This window comes from Pteropus alecto, unplaced genomic scaffold, assembly GCF_000325575.1.
Source record: "Pteropus alecto unplaced genomic scaffold, ASM32557v1 scaffold43, whole genome shotgun sequence".
NCBI classification, from domain to species: Eukaryota; Metazoa; Chordata; class Mammalia; order Chiroptera; family Pteropodidae; genus Pteropus; species Pteropus alecto.
In genome coordinates this window covers 2205297-2223652 of record NW_006435764.1, presented here as the reverse complement: position 1 = coordinate 2223652, position 18356 = coordinate 2205297, and the positions used below count along the sequence as shown (strand labels likewise).

At 63.9% G+C, this 18356-nt stretch overlaps 1 protein-coding gene across 1 annotated transcript in view; it reads right to left on the bottom strand.

Moving 5' to 3' along the window:
• Window positions 1-18356, bottom strand: part of SHANK2 (SH3 and multiple ankyrin repeat domains 2) — a 408406-nt gene that overhangs the window by 268143 nt on the left and 121907 nt on the right. Inside the window, exons 11-12 of the mRNA XM_025046286.1 lie at window positions 14571-14637; window positions 13856-14156 (exon numbers count right to left, since the gene is read on the bottom strand). Of these exons, the coding sequence (XP_024902054.1) occupies window positions 13856-14156; window positions 14571-14637 (368 nt within the window). The remainder of the gene's footprint in view (window positions 1-13855; window positions 14157-14570; window positions 14638-18356) is intronic.

The following is an 18356-nucleotide window of genomic DNA, read 5'->3' as shown; positions in this document are numbered from 1 at the left end:
GGTGCTCTCTGCCTGGAAGCTGGCGGGGGAGGCGGGGTCCGCAGAAAGGGAGGGAACAGCACGTGCGTGAAGAGGAGAGACAAGCAGGAGAGGCTGTGAGGGGCGCTCGGCGGGGCCAGAAGTGGGAAAGGACGAGGAACCTTCTGGAAGGGCATGGCGGGCGAGAACGGTGAGTGGCTGCATGGACAGGAGAGAGAAAGCTGCCCGCACAGGTGCCCTCACGGACCACGGTCACGGTGCACGGGGGCCATGCGCCACGTAGGGCGGGTGACCTGCCCCGCACCACATGACACCAGCTGTCGGTGGGTCCCCTCCAGGCCGACAGCTACTGACCCCTTTACATTTCCAGCCTGGCCAACCGAAAACGGATTTGGAGCGGTTCTTACCGCTCCTTGTCTTCACGGTCATGGGTCCCCTGCCCGGTCACGTCCCCCTTAGCCTGGGGAAGACCTTGGGGTCTCTCGGCTAGGAGGAAGGAAGCCCGCAGTGCCCGGGGAGCCCCACTTCTGGGCCGGGTGGGCACATGTCCACTCTTTATCCCCTCTGAATCCCCCGCTCAGCCCGCAATGTTAAAAAAGGTTGGGGACAGTCACAGGTGCCTACAGAAAGGGGAGGGGTGAAGCGGGCCCCGAGCCCGTCTGGCAGCTCTGCCCCACGGGATGGGGCCCCGAGGGAGGTGAAACCCGCATCTTGGACCAGCACAGTTCTCAGGCTGATGCCTGCGGTCCCCAAGACAAAGAACCATCGCCATGACAACGGCGACATCCCAGAACTTGGGGACTATTCTGAGACACTACGCCACGAGCTTGACTTTTAAATGAATTTTGACACGATTTGCTTTGGAATCGTAAAAATTCTCTGACAAAACCAGGGAGCACCAGGTGGAGGGGACACGTACAAAAGCCCGCGGGAGCGGCATGTGGTTCTGACGCAAGGGGACGCAATGGCTGGAGACGCTGTTAACGGGATAAGGACACGGGAACGGCGGGGTTTGGGCTGAGAGTGGACGGGATCCGTAACCCTTCAGCCAACAGCTCGGGGCAGGTGGAAGACGTCGCCGCCCCCTGGGCCACTTCAAGAGGGTGACGCGGGCAGAAGCACCTGGGACATCTGTCTTCTTCAGTCACGGCAGAGAAGCACACGGAGGGCAGCGCCCGCAGCGCCCACAGCGGCCGCCTGAAGCGAGCCCCGCGCCGTCCGTGGAGGAGGACCCCCCGCCACGCGCGCGCCCTCCGCGCCTCCCCGACTCCCTCCCGGTGCTCGGAACTCCCGGCTGTGGTTTAGGAACGTCTCGTGGGACGACGGTACCAAACGGTGACGCCAACGAGGACACAAAACTGGGTTTGCCGGCACGCTGGGTGAACCGTCCTCGGTGACGCTGGGCGGTCAGTGACGGAAGCACACGTGACGAGAAGGATGCCACGGTCCGGCGGGGGCGGGGGGTGGGTCCGACAACGGCGCGGTCCCCACGGGACAGAGAACACGGATCTGTGCACCTCGCCCCCATCCAGCGGGGGGTCCCCTCCGCACCAGGCGCTGTCAGACACCTCACGACCGAGGCCTCGTTTCTAATCGCAGGCAGCTCCAGCTCTGAGACGCGGCAGCGAAATTCCAGCCGAGACGAGCCAGCACCCGGAGGCACGGCGACCTTTCACGGCGGCCCCAGGCACGGCCACCCCAACGCCCTGACTGCCTCTTAGCCTGGCCCATCTGGACACTGACAAAGGCCCTCACTACCCAGGCCTGCGGGATGCCGGAAGGACTCGGACCTTCCGTCCCATCTCTTGGTGGAGGTAGGGAGGCCATCTGTCTGTCTTGGCGCCGTCCAGCTGGCCGCGTGCCGTGGAACCCGATGAGACTCTAGCAAGTGGGACACGCACGGCCCCGGGGAGGAACGCGCGAACGCTGCTGCCTGCCCCCGGCCACACGGTTTTGTCTTGTCTCTTTCTCACTGATTGCTGCATTTTCATCCTGGACACCAGAACGCGTATTGATAATCGCAAGGAAAAGAGCGAAACGTGGTGTCCTTAAGGCATTTTTCTCCCCCTTCTGGAGCACGTCCACACGGAATTTATCTTCCGCTGGCTGGACAACTCCGTGAGAAGGCAGAAGATGCCGCGGACAGAGCCAGGAGCCCTGGGCTTGAACCCTGACCTCACACCCACAAGCAGGACGGGGTCGTGGGTTAAGGCGCCGAGCTTTCTGAGACAAACCTCTACGGGACCGTCTACCGTGCTCCCCAGCCCCTGTCCCCTGTCCTTCTGGTCCTGCCTTTGGCGTAGCCGCCTTCCCCTGTCACGCTGGCTGCAGGATGACCACGTGACCTAGAAGCAGCCGCTGGCCAACAACTGGCTGAAGGCACCGCGATTTCAGGGGAGGGTCCTGGTTCCCGCCCTCAGCCCCAGCTCTGGTGTCTCCTTGCCAGCTCTCCCTCGGAAGGCCCCGACGGACCCCCAACAGCCTGGTCAAGGGCTACCTATTGTCCTTTCCCGGGCGATGCCCCATCTTGGTGGCCTCGTGGATCAGGGCAGCCCGTGTGCCTGATGGCCTCGGGGACGAGGGTGCCCACTGAAGTCTACGCTTTGTGCCTGGACCCGGATGACTGTGAACCCGGGACTCGTCCCCCTCAGGAGCCGAGATGGGCGATTCTCTCTCCTTCTGACGACTGCCGCCGGCTCGCTCGCTTCCCGACGCGTCCCTCCTGGCTCGGCTAAAATTGGCACCATGTACGCACGTGTGTGAGTTCTTCGGGCTCTAAGACCTTCTTCTATCCACTCGTGCTCACTCAAACCAGAAAGGAACCCCTTCTGCAATCGACCGCATTCCCCCCTGAGTCTGCCGAGCCCCCAGCCCCTTCCCTGGGGCTCAGATACCTGCAGCCCCAGTAAGATCTTCGAGGAAGGATGCTTTGTTCTTGGTTCGGGTTGGGGCTCAGCTCTGATCCGAAAAGGATGCTGGATGCAGCGGTGGCGGCGGCGGGGCCGGCGCCCGTCCCGGAGGGATGCAGGGGCCGGCTGGCCCAAGACCACGCGGACGGGAACCCACGTCCTCCCTGCACTTGGCTCCACGACCAGCTGCCCTGGGGTCTTCACGGAGGTTGGGCTTCCTGCCGTTGTTTCCCGACGCCAGCGCGCACGCTACTGGGGGTGCGCAGTGAAGCCTAGAAACTTCAGGGTGAGTGAATTTTCCCAAAGGCCACGCAGGGCTTTGCCAGGCTCACTGGGGGGTGATGGGTCCTTGCGGCAGGACACCGGGGAGGGATCCCCTCTCCTGGCATCAGGACGCCTGCCCGATCCAGGCCTCGTTTGGGGTCCTGCAGTGGCTCCCGGTGCCTGGGTCAGGGACACCACAAGGGAGTTCACAGAGGAGCGGGCAGGGCAGGGCACAGCCCACACGGATGCCAGCAGCCTCCCCGGAACAGGGAAGGAAGCTTCTGGCATTCGAGGGCAGCCAGATGTCGTCGCGAGGCGGCCGCCCGCCAAGTTCCGCAGGCTGGCATTCCGCCTGCTCTGTCGTTCACTTGGCGACCGTGTGCTGTGCAGCTCTCCAGGGAGGGAAAGGCCCCTGGGGCTGGGTGCTATGGGTGCTGGGGGCAGGGCGAGACCCAGAGCCTCGTTTCGGGAGCTCCCCACCCAGCTCAGGGGGAAGCTGTGCACCCGATTTCTAGGAAGTAAGCCACAACTCTGGATGTGAAAGGGAGGTCCCCCAAATGGTGTCAGGGCCAGGGGTGGTCGTGCCCGCAGGGCTGGGAGAGGAGACGGGACAAAAGCCGCTGGACGCACCGCAGGGCCTCTGACGAGAGGCTCGGCCGTGGGGAGACCGGCCCAGGCGCCTGAACAGGGAGCGAGTCACAGCACTAAGGCCTGCGTGGAAGGGGCCAGCAAGAGAGACGGTGAGGATCGGGGCCCTGGTAAGAACTCCGTGCATGGCGCCTGGGGGGCCACGGGGTCCTCAGGTACCTGGGGGGCCACGGGGTCCTCAGGTACCTGGGGGACCACAGGACTTCAGGCAGCTGGGGGTGTCACAGGGTCCTCAGGCACCTGGGGGACCACAGAGTCCTCAGGCGCTTGGGGGGGCCACAGGGTTCTCCATCACCTGGGGGGGCCACAGGACTTCAGTCAGCTGAGGGGGGGCCACAGGGTTCTCCGTCACCTGGGGGGGCCACAGGACTTCAGTCAGCTGGGGGGGTCACGGGTTTCTCAGTCACCTGGGGGGGGCCGCAGGGTTCTTGGTGGTGCCTGGCCAGCAGGGAGGGCCGTCTGGTCTCGCGTTGGCCTCTGTCCCCACAGGATGGGGTCCCCCTAGGCCAGGGCAGCCCGGCGAGGACACCTGTCCTTCTGGATCACAGTTTCCACCCGCGGAACGTGGGGGCCGACGGGGTCCTGCAGCTTCCTGGGGTCAGTCCCGGGGCGGCCTGCATCCTGGTGCGGTCTGGGAGACCCTAGGCCGTCCCGTTTGCACTCTGAGTCTGGGTGGTTCTGGGGTCCCCAGCCATCACCCCCAAAAAGCAATGACCTCTACCGCTTTCACAGTGAAATCTTAAAACGGCGGCTGATCTCTAGGGAGCCCAGACTGTCCCTCTCAGGAGACCCCACGAGGCTTTCTCCCCGGAGGTGGGAATTAGGGGTGCGTGCTGGGTCCCAGAACTTGGGGACCCTCTGTCCATGGCAAAAGTCTCCATGGCTAAAGGGAAGCTTGGCAGCCTCGCACGGAAGGACACACCGAGGACCAGAGTTAGCGGCACGGAGCGGGAGGGGGTGAGCTGCAGGGGACGGAGGGCCTGCCTCCCCAGGACACTGGCCCAGGGGACGGGCCTGCGGGGAGGGCCCAGGTGAGCCCGGAGGCAACGCCCCCTCAGCCGTGGGGAGCAGACCGACGCACCCCTCCCGCTCCGGGCAGCAGGGGAACTGGGGTTCCCGGATAAAACGCCCCAGAGGAAGGACTGTGACAGGAGTGGCCGAGGACAGCACTCCCGGGCCCCGCTCCTGGCCGCAGGTCCTGAGGTGGGAGCCCGCGACTGGGGGTGGCCAGGAGACAGGGCGGGGTGGGGGCGGGGTGGCGGTGAGGAGGTGGGTTGGGGCTGAGCCTGCAGAGCCAGAGCCCGCTCGTAAAGTCAGCCGGGAGCACCGGGGTGGGGCGGGGTGCAGGGGACAGCAGGCGTCCCCGAGGCCCTGCTGGAAGGCCGGGTGGCTTGTCCTCCCCTCTGTCTGAGCCAGGAGGGGGCGCTGCGGGCCTGGCCCCGGGAGGCAGGACGGCAGGTGGGCAGCAGACCCCCGGACTCTTGCTAGTGGGGAGGGGAGGAGGCAGCTTGTCTGAGGCCCGAGGGAGGGTCCGGGAACTGGAGGTGGCCAGGAGATGCGCACAGGGCGAGGACAGCCCTGTGAGCAGAGAGGCAGTGGCCCCGGAGCCAGGGGCCTCGGTCCGAACCCCAGCTCCCCATCACTGTGACCCCGACACGTGCCATGCTTCTGAGCTCTGGAAGCCCCACGCTTCTCACCTGCAGTGGGGACGGTCTGCAGAGCTGTCACTGCAATGGGATGAAAGCGCCTGTTGCCGCTTCCCCCAGGAAGCCCTCCTGGCTCTACAGCCCCTAATGCCGACGTCGGCCGCCCGCTCCCTCCCTCAGACACAGACGGTCCCCTTCTGCAGGGAACCGGTGGTCACGGTGAGGGGAGAGGGCGTGGGGTGAGGAGCCAGCACCCAGGCCGGAGGACAAGGGCACGGAAGGTGTGCGGGAGGGATAGCACACCTTCTGTGAGCAGGATGGGGCTGTAGGGCCAGGGAGCCCAGGGCCCAGCTCAGCGCCTCCCGCCTGCCATCCGGGCTCAGCTGCAAGGAGGAGGACGATGGGTGACAACCAGCCTGGACTGGGGAGCCGTGGGGGTGGGGCTGGGCGAGGAGGGCGGCCCCGGGGGAGGGAGGAGCGGGCAGGAGGAGGCGCGGACCAGGGCGAGGACGACGTGGCGAGGGCGGACGGCGCCCCGACCTGGGCACAGGGGACACGCCCACCACGCGCCACACGCCTCGCCCTCTGCAAGGGGCCGGCGCCCGCCAGCCCGGTGCCTGGACTCCAGCCCTCCCACGCGCAGAGGGTCCCGGGTAAGAGTGGGTGCCGAGGCGTGGCGAGGGGTCTCATGGCACTCACGGTCGGCGCCCCGGCTCCGGCGAGCCACCTCCCTGGGGGTGAGGGCAGGTGCAGTGTCCAGTCCGCCCGCCACCTGTGCCCCAGGCACAAACCCCGATGCCTCCTGGGGCTTCGGGGCTGTGCCAGTAAGTGGTGGGCGCGGTCGGGCCCGCTCATGGTCCAGCTGCACGTGAGACAGTCCCATGGAATTGTGAGTGACCCGCCGGACACGCGCGTAGCTGCAGAACCCCTCGTCGGAGCCCACGCCCTTCTCTGTCCAACTCACACACACGCACACGCTTTTGCACCGTTTTGAGTTCACTGAATTTTCCGGGAATGCCACCAAAACCAGCATGCGAACGGGAGAAAGCGCGCGTCGTGTTTGGTCGGGGGCTTTACCGCGCGGTATCCACCATTCCGGGAGCCCCCGGCACCGATGGCGAGGGCCCAGCGTCCCGGCCGCCCACGATGCTGGCGGTGAGTGTGGCGGACAGCGTGCTCTCACCGAGGCCACACGCGTCCCTGCCCTGTCGGCTCCCTGCTTCTTGTCCCTTTTAGGGGACAGTCAGGACGTGACGCCAATTTAAAACAACGACGTCTTAGTTAGGTTACCTTACCCGCGACTTTCACTGAGGATAACGACGGTGACGCCACACGGCTTTTGCTGTGAAGGGGCCGGGGGCCGGGTGTGGTTGGAGACACCGGACAGGGACGTGCCGGCACCAAAAGTAGTTTGCAGAGAACTCACGGTGAGGGTCTGGGGGTGACGGTGACCCCGAGGGGCCCAAGCTGCCCAGGACCGGGGAGCAAACCGTCCGAGAAGGCTCGGGTCTGGGGAATAGTTTCCCCCAGAGGACGGGAGGAAGTAGACTGATGTGGGAACGCGGGACGATTGAGAGGGCATCTCTCGTGGGACGCGCAGCAGGACGCGTCACCTGCCCCGGCCCGCTCTCGGGCAGCATCCCGAGGCCACGTGGCATGTGTGGCCCACCGGAGAGGCTGTTCGGGAGGCTGGGGGGGTGGCGTCCCGGGGACGGAACACGGGCAGCGGAGACGAAGCACGTGGAAGCTCACGTGCGGCGGGAGGTCGAGGCTGCGTGGTCACCGCTGCACCCTAGCGGGACAGAGATGACACGGGCACACAGCCTCGGGACAGACCGAAGACCACGGTGGACCTCCAGCCAGCACTCGCCCGGGTGCCAGTGCCGGAGTCAGCCACACGTAAACACGCCATCCCAGCAGGACGCGTGTGCACTCGCGGCCGTCACGAACAGGGCGTCACCTCGGCTCCCGTCCCGCGTGTCGGTTACGTCTTATGATCCGGGAATAAAACTCCTCGACTGACATGGCTGGGGGAGGGGAGCTGCAGCAGCAAACACATGACCAATCCTTCAGCAGACACGAAAGGAAGACCATCAAGCCCCCAGAGCGGGGGCTGGCGACGCCCGGACAGCAAGCAGCCCCCCACATACACGGGGGGCCGCCCGAGCACACCGCACGCCGTACAGCTCCCTCGGCCCCCAGGAGGGAGGAGAGACGGGAGCAGAAGCAGCAGTGACGAGACCGGCGGGCTGCTCACATCCGCTCAGCCTGCCGCGCGTGCTAGGGCTTTATTATGCCTCCCCCCCTCCGCAGGCTGCTCTGAAAATATTCTCTGGGAACCCAGACGACAGCTGTGCAATCGCCGCATAACTCTGGATAAAATACCAGCCTGGCTTTCCTTGGGGAGGTTCATTCTTAACGCTCACGAAGGGGAGCCTGGACGAGGCTGACCCAAATCGATCCCATCTAATGAGATGAAACAGGTTATTAGGATTTGGGGTTTTCCCCAGGATCGGCTGGTTCCACTGGCAAACACAAAGGATGCCATGTTTACTTAACATCATCGGCTGTGTTTCCTGGTAAGTAGCCCCTTTCCCAGTCAAAACGCCAGGAACACTGAGGATTTCTCTCAAATCAGATCTATTTTATTTCGCAGCAGGTGATATCTACCAGAAAGGAATTTATTTATTTTTTTAAAAAAAAGAATCATCACTCAGCATTGGCATGGTTTTTACATCCTCACATACAGAGACATACACACACACACGTGCACCCCAAATAGTGCATTAACAAATCTGTTTGAACACACCACCCTCTATCCATCATCTATACGTCTCCAAAGCATAATAACCCAACACTCGGTCCTGAAACCTAGCAACAGTAACCAAGGACCCTTAGCTGGCTAATCAGACAACCCAACCCACACATCAGCTCAATGTGCTTCATTTTAAGAAACAAAAACCTCTCGCTTCTCTCTCTCTCTCTCTCTCCATAGCTGCAGAAGGACAAGAGGCATGAACACAAACCTTGCTCGGATGAAGAGGAACAACCCATGTCATTTAATCCATCTGACTGTGCATCTCCCCGCAAAGCCGGGCGAAAATTGGGAAAAATAGGTTATCCCAGTGCAAAGCTTATCAGCTTGCAACATGCTTGATATTTGCACGACTGTTTCGGACGCGCGCTCCCCAGCTCCCCAAGAGCCTTGCTTTGGGGGACCTCCATCCTACAGAAGCCATCGTAAACACTCTATGGCAAAGCTTTTAAGACCCGCTGGGCTCATATACTCAGCCACAGCTAAACGCCGGCCGACAGCAAGCGGGGATTAACTTCAGTGTCCACGGTCGCTTTTAAATCATCACTTTCTCCGAGTGGGCAAATAAATCCACCAAATGGAGGTCACGTTTAATTTTTTTTTAAAGAGGAAGGAGTTAAAAATAAACAAAAGAACCACGGCACACATGCTGGCCGGATTGCGAGCAGAGCATTTCACGACAAGATGTAATCTCTCTTTTAAAGAGATAGAGTTGGATCCACACGGCATCCCCAGACCCCACCGGCCTCGGAGCCCCCACCGACCGCCTCGCTGGGATTCGGCGTGTTTACTGTCCCCACTCCCCTGCGACACAGAGCCACGTCGCAGCATCTTAAGTGCCCGATTTATTGCTCGCACATTGTCTCTAGAAAACAAAGGTGCCTGTCAGTCGGAGGCAGAGGCTGTTGGATCTTTTAAAGGGACTTTTTCAGGAAGGCGTCCCGTTGGCTAGGCTGTACGTGGGAGGTCGGGAAAGTGCTCGGTGTCTGAGTGTCCTCACGCGGAAGCATCCACCTCGCCCCCACGCCCCCGCCCTCGGCGTGGACTTCGGGGGCCCTTCCGGCACAGCGCTGTTTGGAAACGTGACCCAACACGATCTAGGCAAAGATAATCTCACCTTCATCTCCTCTGGGTTCAGAATCCTGACGTGTGAGGCTGGGTGCTCCCAAATGGTGTCCCAGCCCCACTAAGTGTCTGCTGGACGGAACTCATCACGGGTTCCCTTGCCACGGAGCCAAGGGCCAGCAGCCTCTGGCTCAGGACGCAACCCCAGTCCATGTTTCTTCCATGCTGTGGTGCAGCTGGAGGTCAAGGTTTGCTGACGACCATAAAGAAGGAACACGGCCCCCCCTCTACCCCTCCCCCACCCAAATTCCTGAGGTCCAGACAGCAGACAAAGGGCTCGTGGAGGACAGGGCAAATTCTCCAGTGATCACGCCGGACACCCACCACCCGGGAGGCCAGGAGCAGACAGGAGATTCATCAGCCTAGACCCACACAGGCGGACCGGTGACAGCAGCCTCACAGGTCCCAGAGGGTGCGGATCGGAAAGTCAGGCAGCCAGAGAGCCACACGCGGGACAGACTGGAGACTCGCGATGTCAGGTGGCCCCAGAAAAATCTGGCGAGAGAGCGGAGAACCGTCCCCAACGCGACCCACGGCCCTGTGCCTCTGCTCCCCGGTGCCCCCTGCGAGCTCTGCCCCGGACGCTGGCCGTGCCGGGGGGGAGGGGTAAAACATCGCTCTCAGCAGGTGCACCCAAACCGACCTGCCAAGCTGAGTGCTCAGCTCCTCAGCACCCCTATCCTGGTGCTGGGGGAGCGGGCTATATGTCGGGAAGAGAGGGCGGGGGAGGGGCTGACTTTGGAGTCGGGGCACTGGCAGCGGGAGGGGTCACTCATTTGGGAGACACTTACTGAGGCCCTACTAAGCGCCAGGCACTGCAGGAAAGGCAGACACCACCTGCCTTTACGGAGGCAGCCGCCGGTGGCACAGGGACGTGCGTGCCCCAGAAAGCCACACCCAGGTCATGCTCCCGGACCCCGTCATCATGGCGTGACTTGGAAGTCGGGTCTCTGCAGACGTCATTAATTTTAGGGCTCCTGAGACGAGACCGCCCTGCATTAGGGCGGGCTCCAAACACAGAGGCTGGAGAGGGGAGGCCCGAGGCGCAGCACGGAGGCTGGGGGGCGAGAAGGCAGAGACGGTATGGACACGCCTACGACCCGAGGAGCAGGCCTGGGACGGACAGATGCTCCCGAACCCTCAAGTTGGCACAGGGCCCGCACAGGGTGACGAGTCGTCACGGAAAGACGTGCGGGCATCCGACCTGCTCGCTCAGGTCCCCCCGAGGGCTTTAAGGCGTGTTCCGGGGTTTAGACACCGGAGGCAGAAGGACGTGTCCCCGCGGGCAGGAAGCGGGAGGCTGTCCTCTGACGGTGTGAGTTCTGGAGACCGGGGAGTTGGGGTGCAGTGCTTCTGGAGGCCTGGGGGCTCCCAGTCAGAATTCTTCCCATTGGTGACCCCTGGAGGCGGCTCTGCGCCCCTGCAAGCTAGCCCTCCTCCCTCCGGCTCTGGCCCTCCTGTGTACAGCGGCCACTGGGGGCCTCCCTCATCTGCAAGGTCCCCTGATGGCCCTGACGGGCCCCCCGCCCTGTAGAAACGGAGTTCCCAGCACCCCTGGACACCCCGTCGGGGCTGAGGAGGTCGAGGGAGACATTTCCTGAAACGTTAGGACTGACCGCGGAAGTCAGGAGAGAAACGCTTGATTCTGCAGGAGAGGACACACTGGCCCCGCCTGGGGACCCCGAGTGGAGACAGCGGCCTGCAGGACCTGCTCTGTGTCAGATATGACTTCTCTCCTGAATGGGGGGCAAGCCACTGGCACACCACCATGGTGACAGGCCACCGCGAGCTGGCACACCCGCCACAGTGACAGGCCACCGTGAAATGCAGGGCCTTCCCACTGGACCGCCTTCCTGGGCAGCTCAGGCCGCTGGCCTGTGGGGCTGGTACCTCAGTCCTGGGTCCTGTCAGGTCCCAGGTGACCTCCTGACACCTCCAGGCTCAGCCTCACACTGCTGCTGAGGCGCCTGCCTCCACCACTGCCCCCAACCTCTGAGCCTGAAGAGGGGCCGCGGAGTGACAGGCCTGGACGGGGGCTGGAAAGGGAGCCCCTCTTCCCGCGAGAAGGACCCCCCGTCGGGGGGCTGCGACTGCGGAACCCTCTTCTTCCGTCCACCCCTCACCCGGCCCTGGCCCCGGACCAGCCTGCGTGAAGCCCCCGCCGTCCCTGACCCGCCTGCACGGACGCCTGCAGCTCTCACGGGCGGTGCCTTCACGAGGGGGCGGTGGGCGTGGTGGTCACGGGGACAGACTGTTCCAGCGTCAGGTGACCTGGGGCGCAAAGCCTCGCTGCACCACTTCCTCTAGCATAGGCCGGGACAGTCCCGCACAGGAGATGCCCCTGGCGCCCTGCCTGCCTGTGTCCCTCGGTGCCCAGGGTCCCCGCGCACGTGGACTGCTCCCCCGCTCCCCCCGGCCCCGCTGAGGGTTTCCTTGCTACTAGGGAGGGCCCTGGACTACAGGGGAACTTGAATTGGGGTGGGGGACACGTGTTCCCTCTCCCTTGGGGTGGGACAAAGCTGAGGCATGCTGTTGCGAGCTTCCAGCAGTCCCCAACGGGACTGAGCCTCGGGGTTGCAGCATCACGGCCTGGTTAACACACCTGGGCTGGTGCCACCCCCACCTTACTGAGCTCCCCCTGGTGCTCTGGGCACCACCTCCACAGTGGGGCACTCACCCTCCAGTCCTGTCTGCCCCTGGGAGGCTCGGCCCAAAGGCCAGGCCCCATGCAGCTCTTCCCCGGTAACTGGTGACAAGTGCGCCAGGACTCGGGGGCCTGGACGAGTGTGGGGCTGGGGCATGGAACGCGGCACATGCTCTCGGGAAGTGGCAGCGGCTCCGCTGTGGCCGCTCGGTCGGCCACCAGGAGGGCGACTTTCTTAGACGGGAGATGCCGACCACATGCAGCAGTTATGGGGGCCACGCAGGCAAATAAACGTGGGCTTGGGGAAGAGCCAGCAGCAGACGCGCCCCAGCACACATGCAACCTCCGGCCCCGCCACTAATGAGGGAGACGCAAGGCTGGGTGGCCACGGGGGACAGAAACCACTGGGCTTGACAGGAGGATCGGTCAGCACTGTGCTGAGTTGAGGTCATATGACGATTCACACGCTTTGATAAATTAGCACACTGAGTGACGTCTGTGTCCACAGAGGACCCGCGGCCACCCGCCCTTCGCCCCCTCCCCTGGGGAAGCGTCGATGGATCCGTTTGGGTGTCACAGGTGCCGTGGCGCCCGCCTCCCTGTTCAGCCACGGACCCTGAGACGGCTCAGAGGAAGGACGGGGTCCTTTCCTCGGTCCTCTGGCGGCACGGAAGGGACCTGGCCAGCAGCGTGGACGTCCTGTGCCCTCTCCTCCTGGGGCGTCACTGGGAAAGCCCGCACCCCGCGGAGCCCAGGGGTTCACGAAGGCGCAGAAGCGGAAGGCCTCACGCCCGGCTCCTGCCCCGTGAGATATGGAGTCGCCGGGGCCGGGGTGGGGACCCCGTATCTGCGGGGGGCTGCCCTGTACAGTGCGAGCGAGTCGTCCATTGGAATCAGTGAGCACTAACCAAAACGGACGCACTCACCCGACAGGCATGGCTGCACAGTAAGAAAAAGACCGGTCTGCACGGAGGCGCTTGCGTCCCAGGGAGGGACCTACGTCAGGTCTCAAAACCGGAGACGAACCAGGAACCTCCCTGACCTGGGTTTTAAAATCAGCCCGGGGCTTCTAGTCTCTGAGGAGGACGGGTTCGTGGCAGGCCTTCTAGATGTGATGGGGGGAAGGAGCTGGGGCCCTGCGGGGGAGGCCGGAGGAGGGGGTTCCAGTCCCCGGTGTCCCCGCTCTACTCCGACAATGGCAAGCCGGGGAAGGAGGCCGCTCCAGCCGCCCTCCGCAGCAGGGGCCCCACCAAGGCCTACACTCAAGGAGGATAACGAGGTGGCCCCGAGCCTGTCCTCACCGCCGACAACGCGGGTCCGTGGAGCCGGAGGGACGTTCGCAGTCCGCACGGTGGCGGGTGGGACCCGCACACACACGCGGTCACCTCACGTCTCTGTCGAGTGCCCTGCTTCATAGGGTCCCGATTCCCATCAGAGCAAGCGATACTTTTAGACCCGCAGGCATCCGGCTCTCCCGGCACCGCTGGGCTCCCTCGGACCAGGGAGGCGGGGCGGGCTTCGGGGTCTAAAGCACTTGGCGGACCTAACTCCTCCGTCTCTGGGACATGCTCGGAGGTGCTGAGGCCGCGCTGGAGGCCTGGGTCTCAGGGCAGCTGAGTGATTCGCCCGGACGCGTAGCGGGATTGCGTCAGCATGCCACAGCCGGCCGCACGGCAGAGCCTTCGGGACACGCCCCACGGGGCGCCCGAGGATGCAAGCCCGGAACGTGGCTCTGCATCCTTGCGCGGTGCTCGGAGGCAGCGGGGGGCCGGCCACACACTCCGCACGGTGCAGACGCGACCGCCAGACTCGCGGTCCAGCTCACCCCCCAACGCCAGACACGGGGCACAGGCGCAGGCGGGAAGACACAGATGCCACGCGCTGGCGCCTCCAGGCGCCTTGGAGCCCCGTCGCCCACTCCCGGCGATGGGACGGCGCCACCGTCCAAAGCTCACCGCTGCTGGTCCAGTGGGACTGCTCCCCGCTGCAGGTCCTGTGGAGGCCCGGGGCTGGAGGGACTAGGCCAGCGGGCTCTTCCAAGATGCAAGGCTGTGCCCAGCCGCCGGCAGGGCGACCGGAGGGAGGAGGAGCCCCAGAGACTGTCCTCCTGGTTGGCACAAGAGGCACTAGAAAGGGGAGCGGCCGTCAGCCCCACCGCTGGGGACAGCGGACGGAGGCCGACAGCCGGGAGGCGAGGCGCCCTCTCTAAGCGGAGCGTGCGTGTTACCGAATCTTCCAGAAAATCCATCCCCATTAGCTGAAAATTAACTGGCTCGCCGGCTGGACAGCAACGCCCCACGCCCACGCGGCGCCTCTTCGCCCATTTCCCTGCCTAACTCCTGAGGTTCTCCTGGGCCCCGACCCCGACGTGGGCTATGAAAACGTGAAAATGGGGATGTAAAGGGTTCTGCGGCTACGCTTTCTGCTAAGTTCTGCTCAGCGCGGACTCTGAACCACCCCGCGAGCGTGCGGGAAAGTGGAGGGCGCCCGTCTCCCCTGCCGCGGGGGCCCCTGCCCGGTCCCGGCTCGCGCCCACTCACCGATGTCTGTCTCCTTGTGGCTCTTGATGTACTCCGCGAGCTCGAAGTTGCCCGCGATGATTGCCACCTGCAAGACAGGAAGTCAGGTTGCAGAGCGTGTGGTGGACGGCACCCCCACAGGCTGAGCCCGGTGCTGCTGGTGTCTCCCCAAACAACAGGCACGCCCTTCCCCCCCCCCCGGCTTGGCGGACGGAACAGACGTGATGCTGCTTAAGATGCACCGCGCAGCGACTCGACATGCACACGTGACACGGCCACCCCGACGGGTTTAGTGAACATCCGCCACCCTGTGCGGTGACGCAAAGCACGTCGTCCCTTGGGATGGGACCTCCGAGGACCCGTCTCTCAGCGGCTGCCGCTGCAGCGTAGGGCGGTGCCAGCCGTGGCCACGTGCTGTGGGTTACGTCCCCAGGGCTCGTAACCTTATCACGGGAACTTTATTCCTTCGGACCAACTTCGCCCATCCCCCACCCCCTACCCCCTGACCCCACGTCCAGTCACCACTGCCCGATGTGTTCTTCTGAGTCTGGTTTTCTTAGGTCCCACACATAAGAGAGATCACACAGTATTCGTCTTTCTGTGTCTGACTTATTTCACCTCGCATAACGTCCCCAAGGGCCATCCACGTTGTCACTCATGGCGGGATCAGTCACGACGCTTAAAACAGCAGCCACAACAGCCACCGGTCCTCAAACCCGCGTGGGCCCATCCTCCCGCTTTGCCGGACACCGCGTGGGCCCCTCTGGGGGCCCGGGCCTTCCAACGACGACGAGGCTACCCTGCCACGGGGACGTGTGTGACAGGGCGCCTCTGCCCGCCGGGCAGTGGCAGGAAGTCTGTCCAGCGGCGGGGAGCCCGAGGAGGTCAGAGCCTGGAAAGCCCATGCACTGCCCCGTGTCCCCACCGGGCCTGACAGGTTCCGACACACGCTCCTGATTAGACACAAGCCAGTCGCCGGAAGTGGGGACGGGCAGACCCCAGAGACGCAGTCGAAGCCCTTCCCCAGACTTTAGCTAAAACCCCCCCCGTACGTGCGTGCACAGGCAGGTGGGTGGCACCGGAACCAAGACCTACAGGTGACGGGTCCAGCTCGAGCTCTACAGATCTGTTGACTAATGTGAAAAAGCCTCATGACCCTTGACCTGCTGAAGCTAGTGGCTCTGGGGTGGCCAGGAGGTCCCCCAGGGAGACCCGAACCAGAACCACCAGGGCAGGGCTCAGAGCACTCACAGCGCCCTGGACGGGGAGACCCTGGGCTCAGAGGCAACGGTCTGACCCACAGATGAGCCAGGCGTCCAGGCCAGCCCGAAGACGTGTCCACACGCGGTCGACCTTCCGTGATCCCACAGGTGCGCCTTATCCGACCGCTCGGCGGCCTTACGAGCACACGCTGAGATTCTTGGGGAAGGAATTAGGCGTCAGCGCCTGCCTGAGCCCCCAGCCTGCCCCGCGTGTCCAGACTCGTCTGTCCCCATGTCGTGTCAGCCAGCCCCTTACAAGGAACTCCTCAAATGCACACGAAACTGTTTCTCTGGAGAACACTGAGACAGCTCTGCGTGGAGACCGGGGCTGGGGCCACAGGGTGCCCGGTCACCTGACCCCAGGCCCCTGTCCTCAGAAGGGAAGCCGATGTCACCTCTTAGACACCACTCACCCCCATGCCCCGCAAGGCCACTGCCGGATACGAGGAGCCAGCAGCCAGATCCAGCCTCTCCCTGGCTTGCCAGCGACCAGGGGAGCTATGGCAGCTCCCGTCTCTACCAGCTGGGGGACAGTGGGGTGGAAAGCCGGGTCTTTTTGGGGGAGCCCCTGGTTCTGCAGATGGAGAGGCAAGGCGGAGCCACTGGGAGCACGAGGCTTCATCGTCAGCCACCCGGCTTCGGACTGGGACCCCAGACCCAGAAAAGGGACAGGGAAGAGGAGCCCAGGCAGGAGGCCCGCAGAGTCCCCTGGAAAGCTGGTGGCCTGGTCTGCTGAGCGTAGAAGGAGGGGCCGGAGGGTCACGCAAAGCCGGTGACAACCGGCTAGAATCGTTTCTTTGTCTTTCCAGCCAAACCCTCAAAGGTAAAACTCCCTCACACATCAGGACGCCTACTGTCAAAAAACAAAAACAAAAACAAACAAAAAAAAACCGGAAAAAGACCGTCGATAACAGGCGTCGGCGAGAACGTGGAGAGACGCGCATCGCGCTTCGCTGGCGAGAATGTAAAATGTCACAGCTGCTGGTCCTCGAGGGTTAGACACAGAGCCACCCTGGGGGCAACTAGCCCATTGCGCGGTGTGTACCCAAAGGAACTGCAGACAGGTAGGAGGGTTTATTTCATGGTCACGGGGCGCCCAGACGCGGGGCCAAATATCTTTCTGGGTGTGTCTGCCACGGCGTCTGTGGAGGAGGCGACACGTGGGTCACAGACGGAGTGAAGCGGACGGCCCTCCCCAGGGCGGGCGGAAGCCTGCACAGGCCAGAAAGGCTGCGGAAGCGGGGAGCCCGTCTGCCTGACCGCTCGGCTGGGACACTGGTCTCTCGGGCCTCGGCTGGGCAGGAAACATCAGCTCGTCACGGGTCCCACGCCCGCCCCCGGCTTTCGGGAGCAGCACGCACGGCCGGCGGCTCTGTCTTCCGGTTTGCCCTGGCTTCAGCCTCGCACAATGTCTCTGGGCGGCTGGGGGGCCGAAGGGGGGTGCCGGACGGCACGTGGCCAGTCCGGGGCTGTGATACAGGAAAGGGGGCAGCAGACAGCCACGTTGGCATGTCGCCGGTCCCTGACCGCAGACACGCCACTCACACCCGGTCACCCTGATTCCCAGGTCCATGCCTATTGAGAGAAAGTAGAGGCTTTTTGTGGACTTGTAACCGAGAGTCACGTAACACGAAGCACTGGCATCGCCACTTCTCGGCGGGGACACATGCCCGTGTCTCAACAAGTCCGTCGGAGCCCGGGGATCAGGGCCCGTTCCCGAAGGAGCGCCCCGAATCTGGCCCTGCCCCTCGCTCTGGTGCCTGCTCCGGCCTCTCACCTACACTTGGGTTAGGTGGATTCTCACCCACCCGGTCCCCGCACTCATCAGTGACGCTTGGAGGTCTCGAGTGCAGACAGTGGGCCAGTGACGTGTGCCCCACAGAGCCAGAGACTCACTACTCAGTGAACGAGTGGAGGGAAGGTTCCGGGTGCCACCATCGCGGGCGTCTGAAAACCATCCGGGTCTTGTTCCAACGGGTGGTGCTGGATGCGCCCAGGCCTGGTGCTTCCAGGAGGAGCTGGGGCACACTGGGGGTGGCGAGCGAAGCAGCTAGGGGGACCCTCTGCTTGGGGCTCCACGGGTGGCGTGAGGCTGCCCCCAAACCCCACCTGCCCGTTCCTCAACGAGGAAAGCTGACTGTGCTGAGCACCTACTGTGTCAGGCCTTCTGCGAAACCCCACAGCTTCCCTCAGGGGTACCCCGCCACCAGCTGGCTGCAATCCCACGGTGCCTCCTCAATGCTGTGCCCCCCACCCTGCGGGGCTCACGGGCCAATGAGGGAGATGCAGGGGACAGAAAAGTGCTGTCAGGCTCTCTGCAGGGTGGGCGCGGGGAGCACCGTGCAGCTCCAGGGGCGGGGAGGGTGCCCTGGAGGGACTCAGGCCCAGGAAAACCCAGCAGACCGCGGGGGAGGCGGCAAGGTGCTGTGGCTGGCTCTCACTGAAGCTCTCTTCCCATCTATTTCTACCTGTCTCACATCGGTGGCCCCGTCCAACGGGCTTTGGGATGACTACAGCCCTGTGAGCAAAGGGCCCTCGTGCACTT